Raw genomic sequence first — 24,189 nt, 5'->3', positions numbered from 1 at the left:
CTGCCACAGCAAGACGCACGGCACACCTGGGATGAGACCCCGCCCTGATGCATCCGTCACTTGCCATTGGTCGCTGCGGGGTCCGAGAGCTTGCCCCCTCCGAAATTTAGCCAACCAGCGGCCACCTCCGATAGCCTGGAAAGTCTGGCCGACCTCTTTTTTCTTCTTTTCTGGGGCTTGTTTCTGGGTACCTCACTATGTACACAGGTACGGGCAGGCATCGGAGCTCCAGGTCCTCACACTCCTCCAAGCCATCAGCCAGCACTTGAATACAGGGCATCCAGTCAGCGAGGAACAGTGCTGTTCGCTGTCAGCTGGTCGTCGTCCATCCCCACAGTGGACCGAGACTTTGATGCTCAGCACGCTGTTCTCCAGGTGTTCTGTCGACTGCCCACGTCCTTCCCTGACGCATGACACTCCACAAGTCTCCAGGCCGTCGCGCGACGACTGATAGGCAAGTACCTTAGGTACCTCGACTAAACAGTCCAACACCTCATAGAGCTCCGGCCAGCGCTCGGCTCATTGCTAAGCCTGTCGATCGGTTGCGGCAATTGAGCACACGACCTCTTGACTTTTTGGCTTTGTACGTCTGGGCGCCGAGAATTCCTCTCGACATTGGTTGGTCCATTCACAGGACGGTACCTGATCATCGCGCTGTATCGGGCCAGACACATGTATCTGTCTCTTCGTAGAAATTACCCAAACAGCTGGTGATAAATCTCACTTGAGGTAGGTAAGGTAAGCCTCATGATAGGGTGAGGGGGTTTGCCCGGGAGCTGAAATTCGTCTGAAATCGAATGACTCTTTCAAGGTGTGGCCACATGGATGAAGGAATAGCTGCAGCGGGAGCTAGGTCAATGACAGATGGAAATAAGGTATTTGGATCGAGATATACTTGCTATGCTCTACCTTAATAGCAAAGTCGACTGCCAGAACACTCACCTCATCGGAAAGCGGCACATCGAACATTCATGCTGGAGAAGACCGGAATTTCGGCAAGGCGGACATCTCCAAATGCGCGCTTCTACTGCACGACATGACTTTCTGCGAACTCAAATCGTAACCCCTACCCATCGAATTGCGAATGACCTTCCATGTTTGACTTTGAAAAAGTAGACGTTAAGATGAGAGACATAGTCAACACTGAATCAGGTGTAGGCAACCCATGAGCTTTACAGAGTAGCTCAGGCAAGTATAACAAACTTCGACATCGGATGACTTACCTCACTCTGTGACGACCTTTATCGGATCATTCCGACCACGAAATACGCGCTTTCATGCGTAACATCGTTAGTAGATAGAGTCAGCTATCCACTCACGATTATCAAGTAACCATATGCCACTGCTTACCCGCTGGTCGCAAGCGGAATCATCTACATAATTAAAAGGTAATACGGCTCACAGAAACTTCCACGTTGCTAAAAGCCCAACGAGCGCCTTGTTTTGATAGTAAACAATGTCTACCCGTGATGTCTAAACTTTTCAAGAACCATCCATGCCTCCATGCCGCGCCCGGATATCAAGAATACCAATCTTTTCTTTGTACAAGGGAAATGCCGTCTTTCGGCCTTGATGGCATCTCTCCTGCCACCCCATGCTCATCCTCCTCATTATAGGATCTTACTGGAAGTTCCACAGCTTCGCCACGAGACTATCTTGAACTCCGGACTCCGGCTCGTTTGGAAGAAACACCTTCTTGGGGATCTGAAACTCGATCACGGGCGGCTTTCTGACCTGTTTGCCCATCTCGGCCTCGAGCAACTATATCAATTGTCAGCTGGAGGTTCTCGTAATGGTCTATCTGAGTCTCTTGTGAGGCAACTTACACTGCTGTATGAGTGGTCGAGGAAGTCCTCAATGTTGTAGGACTGCTTGGTAAACTGCTCCGACATGATCTTGGCAATTGTCGCCACGTTGGGGTGGTAGTGCGACTGCAGCTGCACAATCTCCCATAGACAACTGTCAATGGCGTGCGTTTCCATGGGGTCGACCTCGTCCGCCAAGAACGGGTCTTCCACGCCCTGCGTCTCCATGAGAGCCTTGATCGCCGGGTCTCTCGTTTCCCTGTGGAGCATGAACGTGCACAGAGGGTGCCTCTTGAGAATGTTGTACATCCAGGGCACGATGAAGACGATGGCGCTCGGGGGAGCGTTGAGACTGAGCCGCGCCAGCCTCTTGATGAAACTCGCCACCAGCACTGCAGGCAAATGGGTTGAGTTGAGGAAGGTGTCCATCAACCGGAAGAATTTCGAGCGGTACTTGGAGTGAAGGATGTCCCGGTCCAGGAGCGAGTAGAGCTTGGTGTAGAATGACGGGTAGTCGAGGTTGCGTTCCTGGATGAGGTAGAAGACACCGGAGAGCGCGAGCAGCGAGATGGAGCCGCCTGCATCATAGGAGTCCGTCAGGAAATCGGCGAGCAACTCTGGGCGGATGAACCACGGGGCGATCTCCTTGGACATGACATCCAGAATCTGCTTCCGCTGCTCCCTCGTCGTCGCCAGCCTCAGAACCGCCAGCCAGGCGTCTTGGCCCTGCTTCTTGTGCTGGTGTACAGAGTTGACGTTGTGCGACTTCTTCTTGGGCTTTTCGGCGTAGAAGTTTCCTAATTCTTTCGGCACATCCCCAATGTTTGAGAGTAGCTCGAAAGCGTCATTAAACACCTCCTCCTTGGGCAAAGACCCAGGGTTCTCGGCGATGGACCTGTGAGTCGTTAGTTTTGTGAACCCAATACGTCTCTCGTGCTCTGGTCTCATACTTGACGGCCTTTAGTGTGAAGAAGCGAATGTCGTCGTATTCTGTCAGGTATTTCTCGACAAACTCGACACGAACATCATCACTGTCTGATGCCAACAGCCCCCTCACAATTTGCTCAACGAAGGCGTGAGGGAATGTGTACTCCTCCTTCTCGGTGAAGTGCTGAGCCTCGGCCTTGAGACACCTCATAGCCAGCGTCAACGCAGTTGATGCCAGATCTTCCTCCTCGAGAAGCGCAGCGAGCACGCCCTTGTACTCGAGGTACCGCTCTCTCAGCCATTGCACAACCACCTTCTCCTTCTCAGCCTGTCCTGGCCTAAAGGCGAATGCTCCCGCCGAGAGCAATCTCACAAAAACTCTGCACAGAGCCACACAGGCTAGTGTCGCGGCCTCGGGCTCATCCTCTTGAGTGCCGGCGATCTGGATCAGTTTTGTGATGTTGTTGTAGTGCTTCTTGGATTCCAAAATTTCATTTTCGAGCAGAAGGATCTCAGCCTGAGGGTCGTTGCTCTCATCGCTCTCTGCTTCAGATTCGGACTCGGATTCCGATTTGGCGCGCTTCTTTGACTTCTCCTTCGTGGGAACTCTTTTCCTCTTCAGGCCGTCGGCCGAAACTTTGGCAGGCATTCTTCCTTCTTTTTTTTGGGCGTTAATATTGTGATGGGCGGAGCTTCAGATGTTGATATCAGTCGTCGCAGTCGTGAAAACCGAGTTCAAATTTACAGCGGGTCCTTGATGAGATGGGAATTTTCATCGAGGTACCAATGTACTTCCATGCGCCGGGGTTCCACTTCAACTTGGATGAATGGAACTTGGAAGCCCAAGCGCCGGTCGGTCATCCTGTCCCAAGTCTCCCCCCAAATTCCCGCAGCCACTGCATCCGCCACATCACGTGACAAAATCATTGCCGTCTCGGGAGTAAGCGGTACCCGTAGACAAAATCTAACCTCACCTCGAGCAGCTCCGAATGACCTCAAACCCATAATACCCGCAACCCCCCCAATCATCACACAATGGCGTCCCGCTTGGCTCGAAGCGCTGTCGGTACGTCCAGACACATCCCTCGAAGCTTCGGCGTGTCAATTGGCTTGCTCGACGACAGCAGACAAACGTAAACGTGGTGGCTAACGCGCAGGCTCTCCCCTCCCTTCTCGAACAGGCGCGAACCTCCTCAGGCCGACCCTGGCCCGCCGCACTCTGCCCGCCATCTCGGCCTCGATCGCCGGTGCCCGCAACGCCTCCAACGTTCCCGCCGAGGACCCCAAGAAGAAGGCCCAGTCCATCGTCGACGCCCTCCCCGGCAACTCGCTCCTCTCCAAGACCGCCATCCTCTCCTCGTCCGCCGCCCTCAGCGTCTACGCCATCAGCAACGAGTACTATGTCGTCAACGAGGAGACCGTCGTCGCCTTCTGCCTGCTCGCCGTCTGGGGCGGTCTGATCAAGTACGGAGGCCCGATGTACAGCGAGTGGGCTCAGGGCCAGGCCGACAAGATCAAGGGCATCCTCAACTCCGCCCGTGCCGACCACACCCAGGCCGTCAAGGGACGCATCGAGGACGTCCAGCAGATGTCCGGCGTCGTCGACATCACCAAGTCCCTTTTCGCCGTTTCCAAGGTACGACTCTTTATGATGTAATCGATGGAAGAGGAGGCTGCCTCGCAACGAGCTCGGTCGGACGAAATAATTGGCACAGCCGAGGAGCACCATCAAGAGAATCATTACGGAACGGCAGCTGACATTTTCATTTAACAGGAGACTGCCCAGCTTGAGGCTCAGGCCTACGAGCACCAGCAGAAGACCGCCCTGGCCGCCGAGGCCAAGGCCGTCCTCGACTCCTGGGTCCGCTACGAGGGCCAGGTCAAGGCTCGCCAGCAGAAGGAGCTCGCCGAGACCATCATCGCCAAGGTCACCAAGGAGCTCGAGAACCCCAAGGTCCTCCAGCAGATCCTCCAGCAGAGCATTGCTGATGTCGAGAGTACGTGCTCACAAAAACCTCCGTCATCGGATGGTCCCCTCTCCGGGGATCTCCACCCAAATTATCAACCAAGTCCTTCTTGCTAACATTCATTCCCTTCGCAACAGAGATCGTCTCCTCCAAGGCCCAATAGATTCCCCACCCTTACTAGAGTCTGAGCGAGAAGCTTTCCTTTGTCCAAGGGGTCCTGTTCCCCTTGCGTGTCAATAAACACCCTGTGCATTAGCCAAATTCAAGAACTTAAGAGAAGAACGAAACTGGACCATCACTCGCCCATGTGTCGTGTAAGTGTTTAATTAGGAAAAAAAGCTTATTTTACTCGACAATTGATTCAACGATCTTCAACAATTTATTTGATGTTTCTATAGAGCTATCTAGGATGGCGTGTTGAACGCCAAGGCGTTTTTTCGTCTCCCCGGGTGTCCTTAACCGTTGTTGTTGGCTGCACCACCACCTCCGCTCGCAAATCCGATCGCTCCGACATTCTCCGCCCGAGCATAGCAACGACTCAAAACGTGATGGCAACCAACTGATTAACATATTTCCACGCGCGAAATCGGCCAGCAATTATATAGGAAAAATCATAACGCATCAGAAGAGTCATGAAAAAGGTAAGAAGTATGTTCAATCTCGGGGTATGAAAACTATCACCGTATCATCCTACGAAACCGTGATTCTGTCCCTCAAATCCGTACTCTGTACAGCATTCCTGAACGCCTTTCCGTCCTAGCTCGTGAGCAAGGTGTTGAGAGGGGGAAATATCACCAGAGCCTCCTCGTTGCGTCAAATCCGTTCTAACAAAGAAAATTATTACGCGTGATGGCGCCTAGGAAAGGTATGATGACTGGTCGACAGTGCATCTCCATCGACACACACACAGCTCAATAGATAGGCCGCGGCTCATCCCATTTTGAATGAGCAGCAGCCTTGTCCTCTGACGTCCCCGGGGTATCTTCTGTCTTAACATCCGCTCCATAGGAAATACGTCCGCTCTTGCGTCGTCTGGCACTGTCCCCTGCAATCGGTCCAATCCACTCCCACGCGCGACCAACTTCGCCGCTCCTTCCCTCTCTCTGGCTGGTCCGCACGTTGCTGTTTTGCTCAACTACCGCCTTGACCTTTATCCAAATTCGGTCTCTCTCCCCGAGCGAGTGGACGGAACGGAGCACGTCGTCGCGGAGGTTCGGGAGGAAGAGCCAAGGGTCATCAATGTCTTCCTCGCCGAGCTCCTTTTGTGTTGCCAATTTTGACAAAACAAGGTCTACCAACGCAGGAACCTGCGCCGCAGTCGCCTTGTGAGACCTGTACTTCCGCCGGACGTAAAAGTAAGCTGAAATCAACAGAATCACAGATCCAATTGAGAGTCGATGTCTTGCCAGACCGAGTCTGACTGAGCGCTTGAGGGTGCAGCCGATCGGTAACCGAGCGAGAGAGGTAGACGAGAGGTAGGCGTCTGAAATTGAGGTGGAATTGGCCTTTCTACTTCGGGCACATCCGATCTGGTTAGTACACTGGTCAGAATGGTGATTTGACGATATTGATATAAGCGCGAAAGGGGATTCTTGACACGACTCTGACAAAAAAGAAAAAAGGATAAGAACTTACGATGCCACTTCGACTTCCTCTCTACCCTTGACTTCTCCGATCGCGGCGACCCAAAGGTCGTCAAACTCTTGCTTGTTCATCTTCTTGCTCCGCTTTGCACTAATCGCAGCCTTCAGCTCCTCTTCTGCGATGGATGGTGACGCTGGCGCCTGACCAGCATCTACAGTGGAATCTCCACATTCGAATTGCGCGCGGCGCTCTCTTAGCTCCTCGACCGCCTTGTCCGCCACAGCCTTCACTCTTCTAACCTTTTCGCCATCCGGCTCACATGTGGGTGGAAGTGGAACCAACCCGCCCAAAGCCAGAGGGTGAGGCTTCAAAATGAAGTCAGGCTCGCAGCGAACAGTAAAATCTTCGTAGCAGTAAGCGTGCTGTGGACAAGGCTCGCACTGGGGCTCCGCAAGCTGCACTGCCCAATCGGGAACTGCGACCTCGGGAGGGATGATTTGCGTGGCAGGTCGACCGAGTCCACAGTAGCCAACAGCAACCTTCTCCTGTCGGTACCACGCACCGTACGCTCCGAACAAGGAGATCGCAAGAGCCCAGAGAGGTTTGGCGAGACTCCGTCTTGGACGTGGAGGCGACGCAGGCCGTGGGGCTAGGGCTCTTTCACCACCGGCAGCCATCTCTTGTTCCATCTCGAACTGTGCATCGGGGGTGAACTCTTCCCCAGCCTCAACCTCGAAGTCTTGGGGTTCGGGTGTTTGCTCGCGAAGAAGATCGCTGACAGGAACCTCGAATGCATGAGACTTTCTCGACGATTTGGGGCGATCCTCGGCGTAATGGCCATCCGTTCGTCGACGAGGGCTACTTTCCAGTTTGCCATTTGCGAAATCTAGGCCAGTGGTCTTCCTTCGTCCGTTGGGGCTAGTGATGAGCTGCGTTGCTGGGCTCCCACTCTGGAAAGGGTTCTCTGTAGAGAAGTACTGTGACTCTCTACGGTTGAAGAAATCTTCCTCGGACTCTTCCTGCTTGATCTTCGGGATCTTGGGAGTGACAGCTCGCTTGCGAACAGACTTGGGCGGCTCCGGTTCGATGTAAGACTCGACATAAGGTTCAGGTTCAGGCTCTGGCAATTGTCGGCTCGCAGCTCGGACCTTCCGCTTCGTCGGGCTGACTGGAGCCGGCACTTCTTGCTCATATTCCTCGCTTCTGATCCGAGCAGATGCTTTGCGCGGCGATCTCGATCTCGTCACCCTCGGCGGGGGAGGAGCAAGGTCGTAGTCGTTATCGAAATCGTCAGTGTCCTGAGAGCTCCCAGCATCGACAATGCCGTAGCTTGATCTTTTGGCCTTGGCTTGTTTCGCCAAAATCTTTTTGGCTTGAGGCACAACCTGCTCTTCGAACAGCTGGATGAGCTGAGGCTTTTTGGCTGTCGCGGGGTACTGGATGTCGTGTGCGACGAGGATCGAGCGGAGCCGAGGGACTGTCAGCGATTTGGGGTCGAACCCAGGCTGAAGGTATTCGTAGTCATCCATGTTGAAGCAGTTGAAGATGCCGCCGAAAGTTGGTTGTTTGCAAATGAGAAAGCAGAGAGTATAAGCAAAGAAACTCAGAAGTTGCAATCAAAGAAAGAGTGGTGCTGAATGACGGTATCAGAGCTTGGACACTTTGCGACAAGACGTCAAAGGAAGCTCACAAGGCAGTCTTTGAAGCCCTGCAGTATGAAACCTTGAGGGATAGAGCAGGCAAGGAAGGAGTGACTGGCGCATACAAAATGCAGTCGCACAGAGGATTTGGGCCTTGCTTTCTGCGGCCGTGGCAGGTGCACCAAGGTCTGAGCGATGGGGTGTAAGGTGCAAGTTGTGCAAAGGATGCGCCCAGTGGACAGATGTTGATAACGTCGGACGGGATGGATGAAAGACACGGGCGGGAGCCCACTGACGCAACAAGCAGGAGCATCCTGTCGCTTCTGGGTGCTGTGGCAACAGCAAAGGTCATGTGGAAAAAACAACTAGTGTGGGGGGCGACTAGGGAAGTGACAGGGGGATGACCTTTCCAAAGTTTCCAGTCCTTCCAGACTCCGAGGTAAGAGCAGGGGGGAAAGAGCAAGCACGGACTCGAGGGGTCCTGCCTCAGCCACACTTGAGCTTGAACAGAAATGTGGCTGGGTGTGGCGAATTATTTCGAGCTTGACCATCATTTCGACTGATGGCTCGTTCCATGTGATACCAACCTCAGCGAACCCCTCAGGAACCCGCCTCTTGACGACTCAGACAGAATGGCGACCACCAGAGTCCTGTTGGCCACAAATCGGTCGGTCTGCAGGTCTTGCACACGCAAAATCCAGACCCAGGCTCGCCGGTCCTTTGCGAGTGTAGGCGCAACATCCTCAGCATCCGAGCCAGACATCTATGATGTCGTTTGCGTGGGAGGTGGACCGGCAGGCTTGAGTCTTCTGAGCGCTCTCCGTATGCTACAATCGACATTATCTGGCTACATAGAGAGGGACTAACATGTTCTAGGGGCTAACCCAGTCACATCCCGTCTCAGAGTAGCACTCGTCGAAGCTCAAGATCTCTCTAAGATTCGCGCGTGGAACCTCCCGGCCGACAAGTTCTCGAATCGATGCAGCTCCCTCACCCCGACCTCAGCACAATACCTCAACACAATTGGAGCCTGGAGCCACATCAAGCGGGATCGCGTCCAAGACTATAATGAAATGCAGGTTTGGGACGGTGTTAGTGGCGCGAGAATCGAATTCGACTGGCCGGCGGGTTCGGCGCCGGGCAAGACAATCGCATACATGTGCGAGAACCTCAACTTGACCTCCGGTCTCTTGAGTCGTCTGGAGGAGCTTGGTGGAGTCTCGGTATTCGACAACGCAAAGGTCGAGAACATCAGCTTCGGAGAGGAAACGGAGGACTTGGACCTGACGCAGTGGCCTGTTGTTCACTTGTCAGGCGGAAAGCAGCTCCACGCAAGACTGCTGGTCGGAGCCGACGGCGCAAACAGCCCAGTGAGGACGTTTGCCGGTATCAAGGCGCAGGGTTGGGACTACGGCAGACATGGCGTTGTCGCGACGCTTCAGCTAGAAGGAGAGGGATGGGGCGGAGAACACAACAAAATCGCGTACCAGCGCTTCTTGCCCACTGGCCCTGTGGCAATGTTGCCGATGCCTGGGAACTACTCGACGCTGGTTTGGTCAACAACACCTGCCAACGCCGCGCTCCTGAAGAGCCTTTCGCCGAAAGACTTCATCTCCATGGTCAACGCTGCCTTCCGACTAAGCCCCGTCGACCTAGAGTTTATGCACAAGCAGGAATCTGGTCAGTCTGAGGAGCTTGCCTGGAGACTCGAGCATACTCCTTTCGATCACCGTGCGATTCCTCAGCAGGTCGTTGGAGTTCAGGAGGGCACCGTTGCCTCTTTCCCGCTCAAGATGCGGCACGCAGACACTTATACCGCCGAGCGCATTGCCCTCGTTGGCGACGCGGCACACACCATCCACCCCCTGGCTGGGCAAGGCCTGAACCAGGGTCAAGGAGACGTCCAAAGCTTGGTCAAGACCATTGAGACAGCCGTTTCTACTGGCCAGGACCTGGGAACGACACTTTCCCTTGAGGCGTACAATGCGGAGCGCTACGTTGCGAATCATATTGTACTGGGCGTATGCGACAAACTTCACAAGCTATACTCTGTGGAGAGCGGGCCTCTTGTCCCATTGCGGTCCCTTGGCCTTAGCGCGGTGAATGCTCTCGGCCCCTTGAAGAAGTTCTTCATGGACCAAGCCTCAACCACTGGCGCCAAGCTCTTCTAGAGTTGTACTCTTATGTATTCCAACCCCAAAAGCTGTACTATCAATCTAAAAAAGCCTGGTCTGCGTAGTCAGGCCATTTGTATCTTTAGTCTAAATATCAAATCAATGGCCAATGCCAAAAACCTGACCGAGGTTTTCATAAATAAGCTTATTCAGTGAACGTAGACTAGAGACATTTTGCATGCCATGGTCTGTACGAAATTCTTCTAGAAAAGAGAACAATGCGGTATATACGTCGGCGCTCTGTCTCTTCACTCTACAAGTACACAAAAGGAAAGAAGTTCCTCAAAGTCATTTTGATATCCATCCTCTGATACACCCTTTACCGATCAACCTCACCTGGGGTAATAGTTAGCAGCTGCTTTATTGAAGCATTATCAAGATGAATGAACTCACCGAACACCAAATCCATAGTACCGATAACCGCCACAGCGTCAGCAAGCATGTGGCCCTTGGAAACGTGGTCGAAACCGCCCAAGTGAGCGAAACCAGGGGCTCTGATGTGGACACGGTAGGGTCTCTCGCTGCCGTCACTGACGACGAAGACACCCATCTCACCCTTCGGGGCCTCGATGGCGGAGTAGGTCTCACCAGGGGGGACAGTGTAACCCTTAGTGTAGAGAAGGAAGTGGTGGATAAGGGCCTCCATGTTCTCCTTCATGGCAGCACGGGGAGGGGGCGAGATCTTGTAGTCCTCGACGCGGACGGGGCCAGCGGGCATCTTGTTGAGGCACTGGTGGATGATGCGCAGGGACTGTCTGAACTCCTCCATACGGCAAAGGTATCTGTCGTAGCAGTCACCGCGGACACCGACGGGCACGTCGAACTCAACCTCGCCGTAGGCGTCGTAAGGCTGGCTCTTGCGGATATCCCAGGGGACACCGGAACCACGCAGCATAACACCGGTGAATGACAGGTTGAGGGCCTCGGCGGCAGAGACCACACCAACGCCCTGAAGACGCTGGATCCAGATACGGTTGTCCGTCAACATCTCCTCGGTCTCGTCAATGCGGTCACCGAATTGGGTAGCCCATTGGTAGATATCGTCGAGAAGACCGACCGGGATGTCCTGGTGGACACCACCGGGACGGACATAGGCGGCGTGGAGACGGGCACCGGAGACACGCTCGTAGAATTCCTGACAGACACGCGGGTTAGCCGGAAATCACACAATCGGCTTCGTCATTTCTCCCAACTTACCATGAGCTTCTCACGCTCCTCGAAACCCCACAGGAAAGGCGTCAAAGCACCAACATCCATAGCGTGTGACAGAACGGACATGAGATGGTTCAGGATACGGGTGATCTCGCCGAACATGGTACGAATCCACTTGGCGCGGTCGGGAATCTCGACGTTGAGAAGCTTCTCAACGGCAAGGGCGAAACATTGCTCGTTCGTCATCATGGAAACGTAGTCGAGGCGGTCGAAGTAGGGGAGGGCCTGGAGGTACGTCTTGTACTCGCAAAGCTTCTCTGTACCTCTGTGGAGCAGGCCGACGTGAGGATCGGCTCTGATGATCTCTTCGCCATTGAGCTCGAGAATCAGACGCAACACACCGTGGGCGGCGGGATGCTGGGGACCGAAGTTGACGGTGTAGTGGCGGATCTTTCGGTCCTCGACAGACTCCTCAGGTGTCGTGTCCTGGTCCTTCGGCGGCGTCAAGCTGTAGTGGTCCTCGGCGCGAGAGAAGTCGGTCGAGACAGGAGTGAGGCGCGTTCCTTGGTATTCGGGGGCGGCATCGGCGTATCGGCGCAGGGAGGTCGTCGAGAACGGGCGGGCGGCGAAGGAGGTGACTGCTGCCGGGCGCAGACATAACCTCTTGGCGCTGTGGCCAGCAAGTCGGTAGAGGCCTGACATGGCGATTGTAGAGTGGAGAGACGGCTGCAAAAGAGGTCAAGGAGATATGCTGCCTCCAATTGAGCCTCCTTTATTATGCCAATGGCTAAGGGCCGGCTAGGTTGGATAGAGGGGATTCGCCTTCGAAAGTGTGTAGTGTGGCCGTCATGTCCCGAAAGCTCGAACGCATCGATTCAAAATGGGCCTTCGCTGATTGGCTCAGCGGAGCACGGTTTTGCCGCAGCCCTTGGAGGTGCGCAGCAGTGTCTGGGATACAGTACGTACTGTATCGCACACGGCTTATGCTACATGGATGTGGATTCAATTGAGTTGCAGCTCTCTCACAAACTAGTCTCAAGCTGCAGCCGGTATCAAACGAGGTAAGCAACTGTTTTCTCAATTCAACTTGCATTGTGTTTGCACTGGACATCAATGTCTAGCATTCTCGGAGTCAATGATGTTGCGATCAAGACTATTCCGGATTTTGGCCTCTCTCTCATGGGTTGCGCAAACTTAATAAGCTGATCAGAAGGTCCAGACACTCGCTCGGTCTATATCTCACCGCCGGTGAACGTGTGTAGGTTCAGAACTCCACCAGGAGTCCTCGAAAATGCCATGGCCGTTCAGCTCTTCCAGCTCAGGAAAACCGCCCACCCCGAGCAAGTCAGAAGATGATGCGCGCGTCTTACCAACATCATGGAATGACCTGCTGCCACAACCTGCGCCGCCATTGCAGGCTGCTAGAGAATGGGCTCCCGTTTTTCTGACATCCGTCGCATCGCTGGCAGCGTTCATGTTCTATCAGACCCGGCTGCGGAGGTTCCCCACAACAAATCACATTCAGCCAGAGCTTTTCAGAAAGAGGACTCTTCTGGGCCGAGTGACCAGTGTGGGAGATGGCGATAATTTTCACCTGTTCCACACACCAGGTGGCAGACTGGCAGGCTGGGATTGGCTGAGGAAGGTCCCCAACACCAGAGCCGCACTCAAGGGAAAGACAGTAAGTGCAACCCTGAGCGAAAGGAGAAGCTAGTGCTGAGACTCAGCACAGATACCGATACGGATGGCTGGAATTGATGCTCCCGAGGGTGCACACTTTGGCCGGCCGGGGCAGCCAGGTGCGGCAGAAGCGCTGCAATGGCTGAGAGGCTACATACAGAACAAACGTGTCTGGGCTCGGATTCACAGGCGCGATCAATATGAACGCGTTGTTGCGACAGTATACGTCAGACCGTTTCTGTTCAAGAAAGACGTCGGGCTAGAGATGCTGAAGCTCGGGTTGGCAACGACATATGAAGCGAAAACGGGAGTCGAATGGGGAGGGGCTGAAGAGGCGTACAAAGCTGCCGAGGCCAGGGCTAAGTCAAAGAAGCTTGGAATTTGGAATGGCAAGGCAAGTGATTTTGAGAGTCCCAGGGCATACAAGACAAGAACAAATGATACGGAGGTGAAGCCTGAGGGGAAAGCTGAAGGCAAGACGGGAGCCAAGAAAACTGGCTGGTTGTCGGGGTGGTTGTGAGGTGTAAGTCGGGAGAGATGTTCTACCACTTCGAGGCAAGCTGCATGCAGATACACAAGCAAATACCTTACGCGGCGATACCAATTAGCACTCTTGTACGAAAGCAAGTGCTGCTTGAACTTACGAGAGCGACTTGATGTTGAAGTGAGAGGACAATGAATCCTCTTGCTGTGAGTGAAATGGTTACATCGATACACCGCTTTGTTGTGAGTGGCTTAGTTGCATACCATGGATTACTGTATGCTAACAGTGATTGGCTGGAAACGACTCCAGTACCTGCCACTTTCACCGTGCTCGCAACCTCACCCCCTGTGTTTGACCCGAACTTGGACGTATCAGATTGCAGTATGCGTACAACCCAACCTCGATGAATACTGCAACTTCTCATAACATCTGGCCCTAATCGGCAACCTCAGCATTGAATGCATAGGGGACTGGGCTGTTTCTCTTCGACCGTTGCTTGATCGCAATTTTTGTTTTTATCGACTTGAGGAAGAGACATACAGCTTTTCAGGCCGTCCTTAACAGTCACAACTCACCCAAGATGTCACTCCAAGTCAGGGGCCCCGACTTCTCGGTGACGAAGCAGAAGGCCCTTGAAGATGCGAAGAAGATGCAAGCTGCGGTGGACGATGAGGTGGCTAAAGCAGGACAGGACAAGCCGCCATATCTTCTCAATGAATTGATTGGCAAGGGAAGTTTTGGTCGTGTCTATAAAGCAACCGACATCAACACCAGCATGCTTGTGGCGGTCAAAATCATCGACATTGAAGAGAGCGACACCGTCAATCCGAAGCTTGCGGACACCTTCAAGGAATTTTTGGCTGAAGTTAATGCGCTGAAGCTTCTAAGCGACAGTGGTGCAAGAAACATCAATCATGTCATTGACGCATTGCCTGTCGGCCAATCCATGTGGATGATCACGGAGTACTGCGCCGGAGGAAGTGTGGCGACACTCATGAAGCCGACCGCTCCCGGTGGCCTGCAAGAGAAGTGGATTATACCAATCCTCAGAGAGGTCTCTGAAGCCGTCTTCTGGGTTCATCGGCAAGGCATCATTCATCGCGACATCAAGTGCGCCAATGTTCTGGTTACCGAGGCTGGTGGAGTGCAACTTTGCGATTTCGGAGTGGCAGGTGTTATTGAGACAAAATTCGATAAACGATCAACCTTCATCGGAACCCCTCACTGGATGGCCCCGGAACTTTTCGATCAGTCAACGTCCTATGGAACAGAGGTGGATATCTGGGCATTCGGCTCCATGGTTTTTGAGATTGCCTCCGGCTTACCACCAAACGTCATGGCTGGTGTCGACGTTTATCAGCTTGGAAATTACATCAAGGCACACACGCCTCGATTGGAGGGCGACCAGTACTCCGACCGACTAAAGCACCTAGTTGCCTACTGCTTAGAAGAGGATCCGACGAAGCGACCAACAATCGAAGAGGTACAGAACCACCCTTACATCGCCAATTCGGCCCAAGAATACCCAGCAGCATCACTGGCCTTACTAGTGAGAGGATTCAAGCTTTGGGAGTCACAAGGTGGCAGCCGTAAATCACTCTTTGCTCCCGGAGGAGCCCAGGGCATGTCCGGCATGGATGAGTCCGACTTCTCATCCACTGCGATGGCCAACGACGAATGGAACTTCAGCACAACGATGGCATTCGACCAACAAGTCTTCCAAAACACGGACGCTCAGGCAGTCTACGATGTGTATGGCTCAAACGTGGAATTCGACCCTATGCTTCTGGACGACATGTCTCGATCCAAGCCGAAATCGCGGCGGAGACCGCCGCCACAACAACTTGCTGCCATGAAGGCTCCCTTAGAAAAGGTGTTTGACCCAAACACTATTTCCAATTACGAAGACAACTCTCGAGCCTACTATGGCAGACCGATCCCTCCACCAACTTCAGATCTTCCGTTGCGAGATGACTCGCTCCAGTCAACAGCGGTGAGAGAATCACTCATCGATCTCGACGCTTCACTGCACGGTGGCGATCTTTCCAACTTTGTGGATATGAACACCATCAGAGCCGGCGCACCGCGCGTGTCTGTCGATTATCATATGGGCGACGAGCCAGACTTCAGCAAAGCACCATCGAGCGACCCGGCAGATCTGAATCCGAATAGAAGGACGCAGGACTGGAAGTTTCCTTCCATGGCACCTCCGGCTTCCGCAAACCCGGAAATGTCGAGGTTTCCCTTCAACGAAGATCGCCCCTTCCACGAAGATAGGCCCTCGTGGGATGACCACTCGGGACCCAGTTCTGCGTCTCGCCCGCAAATGTTCCACCACCAGACTGATCCTGTCCCCGCTCCTAACTATGGCGGCGACTTAATGGTTCCCCGGCCTGGCTCACAAATGAACAACAGAGAGTCAACAGGGAGCTTGATAGATCTGGATGAACTTATGGTTCCGCCTCCCAGTAACCAGAATAACCGTGTATCTACTGGCAGCTTGATCGACCTCGACATGGGCTTGGCCGATCCCATGCCGGAGCTCACTCGTCCTTCAACAGCAAACTCGGACGTCGCATCTGTCAGCGGCTCGGAGATGGGAATGGCGAACCCCTTCGACCTGGAGCGTCATGCCTCCCTTTACGTGCCCACATCAAACCGGGAGCCTTCCATCTATGTCCCAGTATCGAATAGAGAACCATCTCTCTATGTACCATCATCGAACCGAGAACCGTCAATCTATGTTTCGGATGACTCGGACTTCGCCTCGCGCGCTCCCAAAGACGATGACCAACTAAGCCTCGTCGACCTCAACCTAGCCGAGCCCGGTGCTACCGTTCGGCCCAATGGCCAGGGCGGGTTGCGACTCAACACACACCGCTCATTCAACAGCGTCAACAGTGCCGACTACTCTGATCCCGAGTATCTGACTCCGCAGCAGGCCGCCCAGCCAGCCCTGCCCCCAGGTATCCCACGCTCGGTAGGGAACCGGGACAGTGGCACTATCCCGCTGCCTCCTCCACCAGCGCCGCCGTCTGTGGAGGTCATGCAAGGATCCGCCAGTGCAGATGCTGTGAAGGAAGAGTTGAGGAGAATGGCGATGAGTTTGGGTGAGCATTTAAGTCACGCGAACCAGTACCTGTCTACGCTACCTGTCCGTAAGGGCGGAAGACAGGACCTACAGGACATAATGGGTGAATCCACTTGATGGGTTTGGCACGTTTGGCTTTGTTTTGTACACATGAAAGCAGCATGAAAATACGGAAAGGACCTGCTTATGTATTCACGGAGCATCGGCGTTAGAAGGGGTGTGGATTGTTGACGAGGGACATGTATGACTACTCTAAGTTGGATGCTAGGGTGGCATGGGCAATGTTTGTTTCGAACGAGAAGGCCCGTGTCAGATATCGTTTTTAACAATGACATCCATTCCTTTTGAGAGTGTATCTCCCTGCCCTATCGTACTCTATGAGAACCCTATCATGTCGCCCAGCAGCAGGGCCCGATACTTCTCCGTCGCCTCCTGTAGCTTGATGAGCACCGCGGCAGAGAGCATCTTCACATTATTCTCCTCCCCGCCATCTTCACCGCGCGTGCCGTTGAAGACACCGCTGACCCATTCTTGCGTCTCGACGACCTCGCGCGGATGCGCCTCGCACAAGCGCCGCATGTCAGACGCCTCATTGACCTCAAGCATAGCCGCCAGCGCAACTAGCAACGCGTGGGTCCCGGGCACGTCGCCGTTGACGTGGGCGCGGACACCTAGCAGAAGATCCCAGAGCTCGGCCGTCATCTGCGGGAGGGCCAGCGTTGCGGGTCCCGCGGCATGGACGAGCACGGCCAGGGTTTTTAGGTAAAGGGAGAGGAGGTACGGCTGGATGAAGATACCGGAGCGAGCCGAATGGGAGCGCAGGGCGTGTTGGAAGCGGGCTGTCAAAGGGAAGAAGAAGGAGGTGGCGAGCAGGGAGGCCGTTGTGTTGGGGATGGAACGGATGCCGGGTTTCTTGGTGGACTTTGAGGGCAGGCGGGAGGTAAATGTCGAGAGCTTGAGAACGTCTGGTCCTGTTGTTGCGTCTGCTGCGTTGGCAGCTATGGGGGCGAGGAAGGAGGATGTCAAAGAGTCGGTGATGGTGTCGAGGGCGTTGGCGGGGATGGCCTTGAGATTCGACGAGGAGGCGAGGCGGGCTTGGGTGGTGGACGGGTCGAGGTAGAGCGCTTCCATCTTCTCCGGGAGGCGTTTGGAGGGGAAAGAGGCGGCGGCGGCGTATTCGGAGGTGTCGAAGCCGGCGAGCTCGCGGGCGCTGAGGCCGAGAACGATGAGAACCGCGGCACGCTGCGAGATGGAGTAGTCGCCGTCAAAGAAAGTCTTTGCGAACCATTGGCCCATCTTCTGTGGCTGTGCTGCGACAATGGCTATCATGCCCTGAAGACGGAGGTCATTGAAGTTTTCAATCTCGAACTTGTCTTGTAGGCCGACGAGAAGCGTGGCGAGCTCATCTGCATGGGAGGAGACTTCTGTGCCAAAGTTCGCTTTGCGGCGGATCAGGGGCGGAGCCGTGGTGAGGGCCAGTTTTTGCTTATCGTAGTTGTCAGTGTCGCGGAGGTAGGTTATGAGATCGCGGACATAGACTGGAGCTCGTGGCTTGTCGCGGCGAACGAGCGTGGCATCTTCGTCTGAGTCTTCTGCATCATCAGAGGGCTTGGCGTAGGGTATGAGATCCTCGTCCTCGCTCTCGGAGTCTGAGACTTCTTGTATGATAAACTTTGAGGGCGCGGCTGGCTGCTTGGGTTTTGGTGCTGGCTTTCGGCGGGATGGTCCTGGCAGTTGTGGCTGTCTCTTCTGCTCCACCTTGGGGGTGGTGATCAACGGCTCGATAGGCCCTGTACTATCTAATGTTTTGACGAGATCTTTGTAGAACTGTGCCTCGTCTGTTGCCATTTCCTCCATTTTGAAGTCCAGTTTCTTGTCACCACCGTCGATTAGACTCGAGAGGGCCTCGCCCACTGCCATACCCAAGAATCTAGCCCTCTCTTGTGAGGCGCCTATCCGGTTGGACACGGTGTTGAGGTAGCTTGAAGATCGCATGAGCATCTTAAGCTTCAGGGGTGAGAGCTTGTTGACATAACTGGCGCTAAGCAGAAGAACTTGTGCATGAGCTTTGCAATAGTCAGTGAGTGCTAGAGAGTGACAGAGGTGAAAGAATCAAACCTTGCTGCTGCATGATGGGAGAGTGCTTAATGTATAGCTGATCGCCGAACTGGTGAAGGCTCTTCTCAAATACCTGAGTGACACATTCTCTGTCCTGTGCAAGCGCCGCTATGGCTGCGCGCCTGATACCTATGCCGTCTCCCAAGCCAGCACCAGTTGAGCTGGTCAACCAAGAGATCAAATATGCCTTTCGGCTTTCTTCGTTGGAGACTATCTTCTCGATGATGCCAGTCGCAGCGGATATAACCGAGTTCGGCTTCAAAGGTTCGACATCACCCAGCTTATTGAGAAATGTCTCCGACAAGTGCTTGAGAACAGCAAAGATGACCCGCTTCTGCTCGAGTTGAGAGAATTGGCCAAAGAGCTTGAAGAAGGCGTTTCGGCTTTCCTCGGGGCCTAACAGAAGTTCGCTGATGAATTGCTTCATCAGGGCATCTACAAATCTGTTAGTGACATTCCTCGAGCTACCGAAGGGATGGCGTAGAGAATGGTGAACTTGCCAGAATAACCTAGGCGAAGTGATCGTATGAAAACCTCTGAACATAGCTTCGCATCGTCAGACGAGTTGTCACCCTTCGCCCATGCCCCGACACTTCGACCCAGCCACCTGCTGTATTGTTGCCCGTCTGCGATCCAAAGTTGATTCTTGTTGATTTTGTCCGGGTTGGCAATGGCATCTGCCTCCGCTGCAACTGAAATGAGGCGTCCACCGGCTATCAATGCCATGAACTCATTCGCCATCGGCCGTCTCCTCGCCGCAGACTCCGACCCAGCGCTACTCGACGCCCATAGTGCAGCAAGGTAGTCGTCCCCACCCAATACTGCTGAGCTGACCTCGAGTAGGACGTTCAAGTTTAGGCTTAGATCTGGACGCTTCACATCCTTGGCGCTCGCCTTGGATTCTTGGATCAAGGCCTTCATACGGGTGATGATAGCGTTGAGACCCGTGACACTCCTCAAGCACCTAAGCAGCAACTCGACGTCTTTTGGGCTATCGACACCTTGTATACCAGATCCTCCGGAAGCATCTTCTTTGAGCAAAGGCCAGTAGTTGGGAACAATCTCCGAGACGAGACACTGAATAATTTGCGCAGCCTCGGGACTGGGCGTCGCAAGCCTGAATCCTGTTGCAGCAACACTGCCATCAGTGAGGGACTTAAGGACTCCAATCAGATTGCCATAATCTGGCTGGTTCTTTAGAGTCTCTAGAGCATTCTCTACAGAGAGAGTTTCGGCGGCAGCTTTTGATGATTGAGGCTTGTTGCTTGTGGCTGGCTCTTCCAAAAATGGTTCGTTTGGCCTTGCCTTGAGGTAGGTAGTGCTGACCGGGGTAAAGAAGTCGTCCATGCTTGATAATCCCTTTTCTGGTGGTAGACTACGGTCCTTGCATGGTACCGTGAGGAAACGAAAAGGGCTTTCTCAAACTGTCACCTCAAAGGTCGAAAATCCAGATTAGTGTCGAACTAGATTTTTCTGATTGCTCTGAGTTTTGATTGCAATATCAGGTGGGAGTTCTGTTCGTTAGGAATAATATGTCCCCAACTGCTTCCATGAATGAATGGACAGACACCTAAGCCCAAAGAGTGAAGGACCGTTGGGGTCGTCTTTCCACACCCTGTGCTGTAGACACCCCATAGAAGGCACTATAGAAGGTACCTAAGGTAGGTACCTATGATTCCCACTAAGGTATCTTATCGATAACGAGCATGCCGATAAGTCTTATCAGGCACGGACATAGGCTCACCTGGCCCTATATAGGTAGGTAGGTATCGTCATGTCGGCCCCTCCACCTCCCGAAGCTCACCCAGACTGAGAACCGAAGGATTAAGCAACAAAGTGATCGCCACGAACGAACATCGCCTACAAGTCAATCCAAGTCGAAACCTCCTCACGATGGCTACCGAAGCACCTTTGCTAGTAGCGACACATCAAGTCGATGAGGCAAAGAGATGGTACGCCTCTCATGCTACAATCCGTCAGTTGTTGCACTCAATCGCTGACCATAGCATGGTACAGGACCTACCTCGACAACATTCGCAAGACCCCAGGACCCTTCAGCGACCCTGATGTGGCCGGAACGGAGGAGGCTTTTGAACAGTTTGACAAGATCAAGGTCTTGTATGATATTGCATGATCCAATGAGTCGGTTCTGTCTACTAATACGTTGTGTAGGGTAATGTTGGTGATCCCCTCCTCGAACACGAAACCTGCGACTGACATTATACAAGTGGCGCCGGAGGTCTTGGATGTGAGATATTAAAGAACTTGGCCATGTCAAAGTTTAAGGATATTCATGTCATCGACATGGGTAAGCCGTACTCTCCCGCCGCTCTACTTAAGATCTGACATTTGCTTGGCCAGATACTATCGACATCTCGAACCTAAACCGGCAATTCCTCTTCAGAAAGTCCGACGTCGGCAAATACAAGGCTGAAGTCGCGGCTCAGTTCGTCATGCGTCGTGTCAAAGGTGTCAACATTACAGCCCATAACTGCGCCATTCAAGATTTTGGTCAAGACTTCTACAAACAATTCCAGTTCGTCATATGTGGATTGGACAGCATCGAGGCGCGCCGGTGGATCAACGCGACCCTCGTACAGATTGCTGAAGAAGGTGAGGATCCGGATTCATTGATTCCCATGATAGATGGAGGCACAGAGGGATTCAAGGGCCAGGCTCGAGTCATCGTACCTTCGATCACATCTTGTATCGAATGCCAACTGGACATGCACGCACCGAGAGCCGCTGTCCCTCTCTGCACAATCGCCTCAATCCCCCGACAACCGGAGCACTGCATTGAGTGGGCACACGTCATCGCCTGGGACCAGGAGAAGCCGTTTCCAAAGCTGGACAAGGACGACACTACCCATGTGTCTTGGCTGTACCAAAAGGCTCTTACACGTGCCCAAGAGTTCAACATTACAGGCGTCACTTACGCCCTGACCCAGGGAGTCATCAAGAACATCATTCCCGCCATCGCATCCACAAACGCCATCATTGCGGCAGCATGCTGCAATGAAGCCTTTAAGCTCGCCAGCTCCGCCGCGCCAACGCTTGGAATGGAGGAAAACTACATGATGTATTCTGGAAATGACAGCATCTACACCTACACCTTCAAGCACGAGAAGAAAGACGACTGCCCCGTCTGCGGACAGGAATCACGGCCGCTCGAGGTCGACCCCGACAGCACACTCCAAGACCTGGTGGACTCATTTGCCATCCGTCCTGAGGCACAATTGAAGAAGCCTTCATTCAGAGCTGCCAATAAGACCCTATACATGCAGTTTCCGCCCAGCCTGGAGGAGAAAACACGGGCCAACCTTGGAAAGACCATCAAGGAGCTCGAGCTGGAGGATGGGCAAAATGTTATTGTCACGGACCCTGCTTTCCCTCTGGAATTCAACTTCTATCTGCGGTTCAAAAAGGCCGCATAGATAGATACTCAGCATTTACGTGGGATGATGATGATAATAGCATGGACGGTGTCTTTAGGAATGTCAAAAGGCATGGCATATCAGGTGTACTCGCACTAAAAGAAGTAACTAGACGAATCTAGAGAATAAAAACCGAGTGTCATTATGAACTTTTTTCTTTCTTTCCATTGCCAGCCAGCCCTTGCAAAACCAGAAACACGGGATATCTATAAGTATGGTACATGTGCAGTGATGCTTCATCTAACCATGTTGATGACCTGCTGCTCAAGACGGATACACCTCGTCTTGAACTGCTTAACCGACTCCAAAAACAATTCGTCGCTGTCCCACTGTCCTGTGCTCTCAATGGAGAAGATGAAGTGATCGCGCACCCGGCCCAACTTGACCTTGCCCTCGAATTCGGGGTGGCGCAAGCACTCACGACTGACTGTATCCCTCATGGCGTCCTTGACCACGGCCTTCTTCTCGCCCTCGTGACCCTCGTATCCGCTGCCGGCAACGGCGGCCTCCTTCTTTGTGACCTTTTCGAAGCCAATGACGCCTTGGGGGAAGCACTTAGCAAACTTGTCCGCGTCCTGGCCGAGGATTGGCCGCGTGATGGTGATGGTGGGCATGAGACGGTACGAAGCGGTAGCGACGGGGGAGAATTTGGCGTGGTCGGAGCCGATGCCCTTGTGCATGTGCATGTCGAGCTCGATGCACTGGCCGGGCCGCAGCTTGGCGATGAGGATGTCGGGGTTGACGGGGCGGATGGCGTCCTCGCCGGAGAAGAACTCGACCTGGCGGCCGGTGGGGACGAACTCAATGTCCTTTGCGTAGACGTTCGCGTGGTGGAAGGCCTTTGCCGGGTCCGTCTCGCCGGGGGCGGCGTCCGGGTTGCGGGTGCACTCGATGCGCAGGCGCAGCTGGACGGTGTTGTAGTCGAAGGAGCCCTTGCCGCCCTGCTCGGGCTTGCGGTACCACTTCAAGAACTTGTGCAGGCCCTCGGGGTTTCCAGTGAAGGGGATGAGGCCGAGGCGGTGGGCGAGGACCTCGTCCTGGATCACCGAGGTGTTGTTCTCGATGTAGACATTCTCGATGGCGATGGTGGGGATCTCGGCGATGAGGGTGCGGCGGAAGGCGTTTGCGATGGAGGCATCGACGCCGATGAGGGAGAAGGAGGCTTCGTGCTGGGCATTGTGGTGGAACTGGACGCGGAAGTTGGAGGCGAAACGGTCGAGGTCCCAAGCGTGGTCCTCGCCGGCGTAGGTGCCCGGGTAGTCGGTCGAAGTCACATCGGTGACAGTTTCCTTGTTGATACCGACTATCTGCGAGGAGCGGTCAGTATGGAAGAATTGTGCCTCTAAGGCAAGTTGTGTCGGATCGACTTACCCTCCGCCGGTCCAGCTCGGCTTGACTGGGTGTTGAGGAGGGCGCCATGGTTGTGTGTGGTATGGCTGGACTGCGACTGCGAAAAGTTGCGATCGATGGAAATGCAAAATAATTTTTTGGAGGACCCCTCTATCTACACCGAGACTATGCGGCTTACGTACACGCCCCCTGGACCGTTAATGCCAACCCCCCTACTCCGAATGCGTTCTGGAAGAAAAAAAATCTGGAGAAGCTATGTGGGGCATTGAACGTCACAACGGACAGTACCGATGTACCTTAGTTGCGACTCGCGAGACCATCACTCAATTCCACAGGACGGTCTGTCGTTCAGCATCATGAGAAATCACAATGCTTGATGTATCGGCTCGAGTGTCTGCTGAGACACTTTTTGCGTGTAGCTGTCTTAGGCCTTCCTGGTATTCAATTTTCGTCAGTGACATCCAGGTGTCGCTAGATTCCTTTGGTAGTTCCACCAACACCAGACGTAAGCATGCTAGTCGTGATCCAAAAGGACCAGACCATGAGGCTATCGCGAACGAAGATGGCATTCACTGAAGACTTACAATGATTTCTGCGGCCGCGCACCCAACGAATCGTAACTACCTCTTAGACGTTTGACTAATGCTAGAATTGGTACCTTACGTAGTGAAGGAGAGTTCGATGGCTTTTACAGAGAAAGGTAACTTAAACGCATATGCTCCCTCCATTGCCATGGTCAATCTCGGCTACGTGACGTGGCGGGCATCTCTAAAGTTGGCAATG

General features: G+C 53.7%; 10 protein-coding genes across 10 annotated transcripts; 5 read left to right on the top strand and 5 right to left on the bottom strand.

Annotated features, from left to right (window-relative positions):
• Positions 1-1,620: 1,620 nt before the first annotated feature.
• HER10_EVM0000689 (CBF/Mak21 family protein) lies at positions 1,621-3,536 on the bottom strand (the record flags this gene model as incomplete). Its single annotated transcript, XM_035470459.1, has 3 exons — positions 2,756-3,536; positions 1,827-2,700; positions 1,621-1,761 (listed from the first exon to the last, which is right to left on the bottom strand). Exons 1-3 carry the CDS (start codon positions 3,379-3,381, stop codon positions 1,621-1,623), a joined length of 1,641 nt encoding a protein of 546 aa, XP_035334592.1. The 5' UTR covers positions 3,382-3,536.
• Positions 3,537-3,708: 172 nt separating this feature from the next.
• Positions 3,709-5,081, top strand: HER10_EVM0002852 (ATP synthase subunit 4). The gene is made up of 4 exons (XM_035472546.1): positions 3,709-3,798; positions 3,914-4,368; positions 4,507-4,729; positions 4,837-5,081. The coding sequence occupies exons 1-4, from the start codon at positions 3,768-3,770 to the stop codon at positions 4,860-4,862; spliced, it is 735 nt and encodes a 244-aa protein (XP_035334757.1). The 5' UTR covers positions 3,709-3,767; the 3' UTR covers positions 4,863-5,081.
• Positions 5,082-5,145: 64 nt separating this feature from the next.
• On the bottom strand, positions 5,146-8,206 carry HER10_EVM0011759 (uncharacterized protein). Its single transcript, XM_035483156.1, has 2 exons — positions 6,335-8,206; positions 5,146-6,208 (listed from the first exon to the last, which is right to left on the bottom strand). Exons 1-2 carry the CDS (start codon positions 7,810-7,812, stop codon positions 5,611-5,613), a joined length of 2,076 nt encoding a protein of 691 aa, XP_035335399.1. The 5' UTR covers positions 7,813-8,206; the 3' UTR covers positions 5,146-5,610.
• A 299-nt stretch (positions 8,207-8,505) lies between these two features.
• On the top strand, positions 8,506-10,217 carry HER10_EVM0013071 (ubiquinone biosynthesis mono0xygenase COQ6). Its single transcript, XM_035482441.1, has 2 exons — positions 8,506-8,745; positions 8,800-10,217. Exons 1-2 carry the CDS (start codon positions 8,556-8,558, stop codon positions 10,092-10,094), a joined length of 1,485 nt encoding a protein of 494 aa, XP_035335511.1. The 5' UTR covers positions 8,506-8,555; the 3' UTR covers positions 10,095-10,217.
• A 24-nt stretch (positions 10,218-10,241) lies between these two features.
• On the bottom strand, positions 10,242-12,110 carry HER10_EVM0003092 (NADH-ubiquinone oxidoreductase 49 kDa subunit). Its single transcript, XM_035472778.1, has 3 exons — positions 11,295-12,110; positions 10,491-11,232; positions 10,242-10,433 (listed from the first exon to the last, which is right to left on the bottom strand). Exons 1-3 carry the CDS (start codon positions 11,949-11,951, stop codon positions 10,417-10,419), a joined length of 1,416 nt encoding a protein of 471 aa, XP_035334772.1. The 5' UTR covers positions 11,952-12,110; the 3' UTR covers positions 10,242-10,416.
• Positions 12,111-12,286: 176 nt separating this feature from the next.
• On the top strand, positions 12,287-13,553 carry HER10_EVM0007459 (uncharacterized protein). The gene is made up of 2 exons (XM_035477014.1): positions 12,287-12,930; positions 12,982-13,553. Exons 1-2 carry the CDS (start codon positions 12,541-12,543, stop codon positions 13,447-13,449), a joined length of 858 nt encoding a protein of 285 aa, XP_035335086.1. The 5' UTR covers positions 12,287-12,540; the 3' UTR covers positions 13,450-13,553.
• Positions 13,554-13,993: 440 nt separating this feature from the next.
• Positions 13,994-16,742, top strand: HER10_EVM0001400 (uncharacterized protein; the record flags this gene model as incomplete). Its single annotated transcript, XM_035471148.1, has 1 exon — positions 13,994-16,742. One exon carries the CDS (start codon positions 13,994-13,996, stop codon positions 16,619-16,621), a length of 2,628 nt encoding a protein of 875 aa, XP_035334639.1. The 3' UTR covers positions 16,622-16,742.
• Positions 16,743-16,879: 137 nt separating this feature from the next.
• Positions 16,880-20,132, bottom strand: HER10_EVM0004394 (telomere length regulation protein; the record flags this gene model as incomplete). The annotated part of the gene is made up of 3 exons (XM_035474042.1): positions 19,123-20,132; positions 18,623-19,057; positions 16,880-18,570 (listed from the first exon to the last, which is right to left on the bottom strand). Exons 1-3 carry the CDS (start codon positions 19,967-19,969, stop codon positions 16,880-16,882), a joined length of 2,973 nt encoding a protein of 990 aa, XP_035334869.1. The 5' UTR covers positions 19,970-20,132.
• Positions 20,133-20,423: 291 nt separating this feature from the next.
• HER10_EVM0001428 (ThiF family protein) lies at positions 20,424-22,056 on the top strand (the record flags this gene model as incomplete). The annotated part of the gene is made up of 4 exons (XM_035482860.1): positions 20,424-20,740; positions 20,795-20,800; positions 20,851-20,930; positions 20,984-22,056. Exons 1-4 carry the CDS (start codon positions 20,559-20,561, stop codon positions 22,054-22,056), a joined length of 1,341 nt encoding a protein of 446 aa, XP_035334641.1. The 5' UTR covers positions 20,424-20,558.
• Positions 22,057-22,292: 236 nt separating this feature from the next.
• On the bottom strand, positions 22,293-23,518 carry HER10_EVM0001122 (RNA polymerase Rpb3/RpoA insert domain-containing protein; the record flags this gene model as incomplete). Its single annotated transcript, XM_035470880.1, has 2 exons — positions 23,428-23,518; positions 22,293-23,363 (listed from the first exon to the last, which is right to left on the bottom strand). The coding sequence occupies exons 1-2, from the start codon at positions 23,473-23,475 to the stop codon at positions 22,293-22,295; spliced, it is 1,119 nt and encodes a 372-aa protein (XP_035334625.1). The 5' UTR covers positions 23,476-23,518.
• Between the last annotated feature and the right edge of the window lie 671 nt (positions 23,519-24,189).

The sequence above is a fragment of the Colletotrichum scovillei genome (genome assembly GCF_011075155.1).
Source record: "Colletotrichum scovillei strain TJNH1 chromosome Unknown Contig00004, whole genome shotgun sequence".
NCBI classification, from domain to species: Eukaryota; Fungi; Ascomycota; class Sordariomycetes; order Glomerellales; family Glomerellaceae; genus Colletotrichum; species Colletotrichum scovillei.
This window is presented reverse-complemented; position numbering and strand designations above follow the sequence as displayed.

What these genes read in the sequence shown, in the direction of transcription:
- HER10_EVM0002852 (XM_035472546.1), top strand. Translation starts at nt 3,768, where the DNA reads ATGGCGTCCCGCTTGGCTCGAAGCGCTGTCG. An exon ending in CTTGGCTCGAAGCGCTGTCG is followed by an intron (nt 3,799 to 3,913) that starts GTACGTCCAGAC and finishes CTTCTCGAACAG; the next exon opens with GCGCGAACCTCCTCAGGCCG. An exon ending in CCCTTTTCGCCGTTTCCAAG is followed by an intron (nt 4,369 to 4,506) that starts GTACGACTCTTT and finishes TTCATTTAACAG; the next exon opens with GAGACTGCCCAGCTTGAGGC.
- HER10_EVM0011759 (XM_035483156.1), bottom strand. Translation starts at nt 7,812, where the DNA reads ATGGATGACTACGAATACCTTCAGCCTGGGTTCGACCCCAAATCGCTG. An exon ending in GAGGAAGTCGAAGTGGCATC is followed by an intron (nt 6,209 to 6,334) that starts GTAAGTTCTTAT and finishes TGCCCGAAGTAG; the next exon opens with AAAGGCCAATTCCACCTCAA.
- HER10_EVM0013071 (XM_035482441.1), top strand. Translation starts at nt 8,556, where the DNA reads ATGGCGACCACCAGAGTCCTGTTGGCCACAAATCGGTCGGTCTGCAGG. An exon ending in GAGTCTTCTGAGCGCTCTCC is followed by an intron (nt 8,746 to 8,799) that starts GTATGCTACAAT and finishes AACATGTTCTAG; the next exon opens with GGGCTAACCCAGTCACATCC.
- HER10_EVM0003092 (XM_035472778.1), bottom strand. Translation starts at nt 11,951, where the DNA reads ATGTCAGGCCTCTACCGACTTGCTGGCCACAGCGCCAAGAGGTTATGT. An exon ending in AGGAGCGTGAGAAGCTCATG is followed by an intron (nt 11,233 to 11,294) that starts GTAAGTTGGGAG and finishes CGTGTCTGTCAG; the next exon opens with GAATTCTACGAGCGTGTCTC.
- HER10_EVM0007459 (XM_035477014.1), top strand. Translation starts at nt 12,541, where the DNA reads ATGCCATGGCCGTTCAGCTCTTCCAGCTCAGGAAAACCGCCCACCCCG. An exon ending in CCGCACTCAAGGGAAAGACA is followed by an intron (nt 12,931 to 12,981) that starts GTAAGTGCAACC and finishes GACTCAGCACAG; the next exon opens with ATACCGATACGGATGGCTGG.